The 5,802-nt window shown below is 58.8% G+C and overlaps 1 protein-coding gene across 1 annotated transcript; it reads left to right on the top strand.

Annotated features, from left to right (window-relative positions):
- Nucleotides 1-371: 371 nt before the first annotated feature.
- PSMF1 (proteasome (prosome, macropain) inhibitor subunit 1 (PI31)) lies at nt 372-4,265 on the top strand (the record flags this gene model as incomplete). The annotated part of the gene is made up of 6 exons (XM_010014460.1): nt 372-524; nt 858-940; nt 1,159-1,338; nt 2,082-2,135; nt 3,937-4,095; nt 4,214-4,265. Coding segments are annotated over 6 exons (681 nt in total), but the record flags the coding sequence as incomplete, so codon positions are not given.
- Nucleotides 4,266-5,802: the final 1,537 nt, after the last annotated feature.

The raw sequence follows: 5,802 nt of genomic DNA on the forward strand, positions 1-5,802 counted from the left end.
GGTCCAGTGGAGTGTTGAGGGGGGAAATGTGGTACCCGATGAGGTCCCAGTGCTGGGGCACTGGTGTTATACCAGGAAAGGGGCCAGTCCGGTGCAGGGTCCTTGTTTCCTCTTCCTGCTCAGCAAAGGCTGGTTGTGTCCGTCCTGTTCCAGCGCAGGGACCCTGCTGGGAGGCTGGCAAGCAGGCAGGGCCAGCCCGTAGGTAATGAAACCCTGCTCCTGCAGTTAAAACCTGAAGGCAATGAGGGAGCCTCTCCCAGAGCCCCAGAGCCCCTCCTGGATTTGTCTGTGCAGCCCAGACAGATTCCCGCAGCCCTGCAGCGTGCTGGGCTCATAAGCAGGGTCTCAGCAGCTCCTCTGTTCTGTTGCAGCCAGGTCCTGATGAGAGGAAGTCGGAGCTGCTGCCCGCTGGCTGGGGGGCCAACAAGGAGGTGTATACGCTGCGCTACAAGTCCACGGACGATGCCCGTGAGCTGCTGCTGAAGGCCATCATGGTGGAAGACAGTATGATCCTCAACGTCATGGTGAGCATCCCACAGCGGTCCTTGCAGGTTTGGAGAGCAGCGGCTGCAAAGAGCAGCAGGGCCTGTTCCTTACATGGTTGTTACTTGCTCTACCTTGTGGTGGTATTTGTCCCCCAGGATGGGGCAGACCCAGCGGGTGTTAGGGGTTGATGGTGCAGCAGCAGATGTGGCCCAGCGTGGAGCTGGTCAAGCACTGGCTGCATGGGGCAGCGATGCAGTTTGCCTTGCACACTCTGGCCCAGGAGTTGCCCTGTTTCTGTCCCTTTCCCAGCTCAGGACTCATTCCCAGCTCTGCCGTGCTGCTGACTCTGTGCTTTACCTCTCTTTTGCCAGGATCGCAGTTCTCAGAAGGTGGCAGATGTGACCTTGGCAGTGGCCGACTACATCGACCCAGAGCACCTGGATGATTTCCACAAGTAATCTCAGTTCCCTGGTATTCTCTGCAGGAGAAATGTCCCACCAGCATGGGGAGGGAGGCTGAGACAGGGTTAGGAGGAGCCTGGAGGACTTTTTCTCGCTCCCTCTGCACTGCTGGGAGGCCAGAGAGGTTTCAGGGACAGTGGGACCATGGGCCAGCCCAGCCCAGCTCCTTCATTCCAGAGCACTACCAGGCTGTCTTGCCTCCTCCCTGCAGGGTGTACAAGAACACGGAGGAGCTGAGGACAAGGATTGCTTCAGGCATCATTGCTCCACTCGGGGCCCCCACAGAAAAGGCCAAAAAGGAGCCTGAGAAGAAGGATCCTGACTCACGCCGGGATTACGACCCCCTCAGGGTCCCTCCCCACCACCCAGCAGGAAGGAGAGCACGGACCCGGTGAGTGAAGAGCGGGTGGCTGCTGATGGTCCTCTGTTAGACGGGACGTGGTCCTGGCACAGCTCTGCAAACCACACCTCTGGTCCCTGTTGTGCACATGGTGGGGTGGGAAGCATCCAGCCGGTTTCAGTCTTGTTGGCTGAGTGCTCCCCCCACAAGCTGTAATCCCCTTTGGCTGGAAGTCAGAGACACTGTGGTGGCTCTGCCATCTCCTGGGGACCATCCGTGGCTTCTGCCTTGCATGTTACCTCTTGCTGCTTTAACCTCAGTGCTGTCTGCTGGTGCTCAGGGTGCAGGATGCTCCTTGGGGAGGCCTGGGCAGACAGGCTGGAGCTGGGCACGGCTCTGAAACCAAGCTATTGGCACATAGTGCTGGCGAGGAGATGTGACAGCTGGCTGCAGGCTCACCGCCTCGCTGTCCTTGCACTCCTGGAAGCAGGACTGGCATTGTGTTTCTAGATGGGATGTGCCGGAGAGCCTGACCTCAGTGCAGCCCGGCACTGCTCAGGGAGCCCCTGGCATGGAAATTCTGAGTGTCCACAGACAGCCGCAGCCTGGAGAAGTGGGAACAGCAGGGCCCCCTTCAGCTCAAGCTTCCCACAAGCCTGCCACGCACACCCAGCTGCACCCTGGAGCAGGGAACGCTGTGTCCAGGGCACAGGGTGGCTCCCAGTGCCCGCTCACACGGCGTCACGCCTGGTCCAGTCCCTCCACTGAAGGTCTCGCTGTGTTCTGTGTTTCAGGCCTTCCCCCTTGAGCCCTTTTGCTGTTGGTGGGGAAGATCTGGACCCTTTAGGGTGAGTATAGTTGGGTGAGGTCGTGCTTTGTGTGCCAGGCTCTGCCCTTGGGGTTTGGGGTGGCTGGAGCCCTCTGGCACAGCTGAAGTCTGCCTGGTTCAGGCATCTGGTGAAGTGTCTCTTCAGTGCAGACAGTGATGGGGCAGTTGCTGAGTACAAATTGCAAGGGACCAATTGACAGTTGCTGAAGCTCAATATGGTTCTAATATCGTACTAAGATCCCGTCCCTTGCATACATGATAGGTTGCAGTCTGTGTCTGTTTAATAATCAGCTTGTATTCATTTAACACGCAGTAATTCCTCCAGTAAATCAAAGCTGAATACATCATTAAGTGACTGTAAGCCCCTCATTTAAAACGGTACCAGCTGCTGTGTCTGCAGCCCAGCAGTCTGCACAAGGGGAGGCTTAAAGCTGAGCCCACAGGTCCTGGTTGTGAGCCTCCTGATTGTCTGAGGCACTGGAGAGAAAGCCTGGGCTGTCCGAGGCACTCGTCACAGACACATCCCTCAGCCTTTGGTTTGGTTGGTCACGGAGAACCTGTCATCTTCATTCCAGTTAAAAGCACATAAGCCAGCCCTAAGCCAGCCCTTGGAGTTCTTGCAGAGCATCCTGTGGCCCAGGGGAGACTGGAACCACTCTCCTGTGGGGATAGCGTTTTTTCCCCTCTTGCAAGACTTGGTTCTCCATGGGTGAAGAGCCAGCTAAAAGCGTCCTGCCTGGAAGGAGAGGCCTGGAGCCTGGGTGGCTGCAGGGAAACCTGAGAGCATGGGGAGAGGGGGTTCAGTGGAGGGGGGGTCCCTGTTCTCGCTGCCTCCAGCCCTTCCTCAGAAGTTCCTGTGTAAATGGAAGCAGATTTGGACACTGGCACCTGCCAGCGCTGGGCTGGAGACCCAGACTCCAGGCAGAGGCTGGTGGGGCCGAGCTGGCCCAGGGCGCTCTGGGCAGCCAGCCTGGATAATGGAACTCATTAGCACCGCTGTTAATGACTTGTATGATGGCAGCGGCGTCCAGAGGCTCCAGCCCAGCTTGCACAGAGCCAACCATGAGGAATGGCACTCCCAGCATGGGGCAGCTCCGAGCAGACACCGTGGGCAGCAAATGACTTCCAGGCAGCGCTGAGGAGCCCCGGCTCTTGCGACACTGTGTGGGGCAGCACGTGCTGCTCCCCCGGGGAGCAGAGCAGGGCCGGGCACATGGGCCAGCAGTGAGGCCCAGCAGGTCCAGCACTCCACAGGGCATGGTCCGCAGCCCACCCGGACTCACCAGCCATTGCTGGTGCCCCAAACAGCTCCATGCAGGAACTGGGGGGAGAGGGAAGCTGCCTCTCTGCTTCTCTGAGTGGTTTAGGTTTGGCTGTGAGGAAGGCAGGTGGGTGAGGGCTTTGTGTGTCTCCAGGTGGCCTTTGGGGTACTCTGGCACCATGGACCTGGGTGTTTGGGGGTGCCCTGGCTTGGGCACACGCTCTGCAGCCAGGAGACTCCCACCTTAGTGTGATGATGAGCCATGTTGCACATCCTGGCACTGTCCTTGCATTGTGGTGGTGTGCAGGCAGATCTGCAGGGCTGTGATAACCCCGGGCAGGAGGGCATGAGCGGAGTGGGATGTATTTGGGTTCATGCCTGTCACAGACAGCAGCCTCCATGGCCCATGTCGAGGTGGGTTAGAGCTGCTTCCTTCCTGTGTCTGCTTAACCCAGCGTTCCCATGCTCGGTGTTCCTGCAGCAGGGTTTGGCACAGGGACATGCTTTGCTCCTCTTTCACCAGTGCCCATCTCATCTTCTCTGTGTTTCCTCTCCCCAGACGTCAGAGTGGGGGAATGATCATGGATCCTCTCCGGTCTGGCTTCCCACAGCCCGGCATTGACCCATCGTCGGGCATCCCAGGCCGGCTCCCCCCGGGAGCAGTTCCACCCGGAGCCAGATTCGATCCCTTCGGCCCATTAGGGGCCGGCAGATCCGGGTAGGTACTTGGCTGTGCCTGGAATCCCCATCCCGCTCTCTGGGCTGCCCCTGGAGCTCCTGGCTCCTCCCTGTTGCTGTGGGACCGAGCTCTCACTCTGCTCTGCATTTCTTTCCAGGCCGGATCCCGACCACCTTCCCCCTCCAGGCTATGACGACATGTTCATGTGAGGGGTCACCACGTGGCTTCTCATGGCTGTGGCCAGAGCAGGCTCCTGGAGGCCGGGGCACTTCCTCCAACGTGCTCCCCATTTGGTGGATCTCCTCAGCAGCGTTTTCCTGCTCCCCATTTGGAGCTACATTCCTGTGTGTCACACCAGCCATAAAGGTTTCCCTGTGTGCAGAACAGAGGAGGAGGCAGTAGGTCCAGTTCTTTCCCTGCTCCTCGCAGGGTGCCCGGCTGTTTGCTCCCAGCTGAAGCAGCGCGGGGTGCAGTGTTTGAGAAGGGCCTGGGTGCTGTGAGCTTTCTTCTGCTGCTTCTGTGGGGTGGCACCGCTTTCGCTGCCGGGGTTACATGATGTGGGTCAGTGCTGAGGGGGGAGCTGGCTTCTTGCTGTGGGGAGCTGCAGTGGCCTCACTGAAGGTGGGTTCTCTATGGAGAGATGGTTTCTCTCTTGCTCTTTATCCAAGTGAAGGGGGGCTGAGATCAGCTTCCACGTGGCCGTGCCCACTGGCTTCAAAGAGCAAAGCCTTTAGTGTGCATGAGAAGAGACACATACTGAATTCCTGGCCCAAAATTGCTCCCTGTCTCCCCTGCAGCCATGTTTTCCATTCCCGGGGTGCAGGTTAAGGCCCAGCCGGGCACCACACAGGGCTGGGGTAGGAGAGGGGTGCTTGGTACCCACACAAGTGGCCAGACCCAGTAGAGCTGAGCCCAGCATCAGGCTGGGTTCTTTATGGGGCACACACAGGGGCTCGCTCAGCTGCAGGATTTGTTCTGCAGAAGAGCTTTATAGACCACATTTCCTCCCTATCAATCCCGTCGTGTGGGGCTGGTGCAGCTCTGCCTGGCTGAGCTCTGCCAGACAGCTCGGGGAGAAGGGATGAGATCTGGGTGACTCAGGCTCCTCGGTGTGGAATCCTCCTCCCACAGGGCAGCTCAGTTTGGGGCTGCAGCTCTTCTGTCCGCTCGGGTTCATGCAATGTGTTTCTTCTCCTGGTTTGATCTCTTGTAAGGATGTTCATGAGACGCAAATAAAAACCTGACCCGTGTGTTGGTGCTGGCTGGGGATGTCCCGCTGCTTCCCTGCCGTGCCCCAGAGCTCTGCCCAGGCTGTGCCCGGCCTGCCAAGGTGGAGGATTCAGAGTGGGAATCCGCGTTGTTCCTTCCCCTGAGCAGCAGAGCTTTTCCAAGGTGACGTGGCTGTGTGAAGAACACGACGTGGAGCCCGGCGCAGCCTTGGCTCTGCTGTGAGGCGCCCGCCTCTCGGGGGTCTTGGGTGCTGTCACGCTCTGCACACCGCCGTGCTGGCAGGGATAAAAGGGGGAAGTGATCCCCGTGTCTGGCCTTTTTTTTCCCCCAAAGGCATTTTTCCTTTTAAAACCCCTTTGCCTACAAATGCAGCTTCCAAAGCTGAGTTACAGCCTGTGCAGCCCTGCGCTGGGCACGGGTAGGAGTAGGGAGGACAGGCTGTAGAAACCGAGCACTGGGGGAAGCTGGAGCATAAAAAACCCTGCACCTCCTCAGGGCTCGTGCATGGACCCCTGC

Source organism: Nestor notabilis, unplaced genomic scaffold (genome assembly GCF_000696875.1).
Source record: "Nestor notabilis isolate BGI_N333 unplaced genomic scaffold, ASM69687v1 scaffold26555, whole genome shotgun sequence".
Classification (NCBI taxonomy): domain Eukaryota; kingdom Metazoa; phylum Chordata; class Aves; order Psittaciformes; family Psittacidae; genus Nestor; species Nestor notabilis.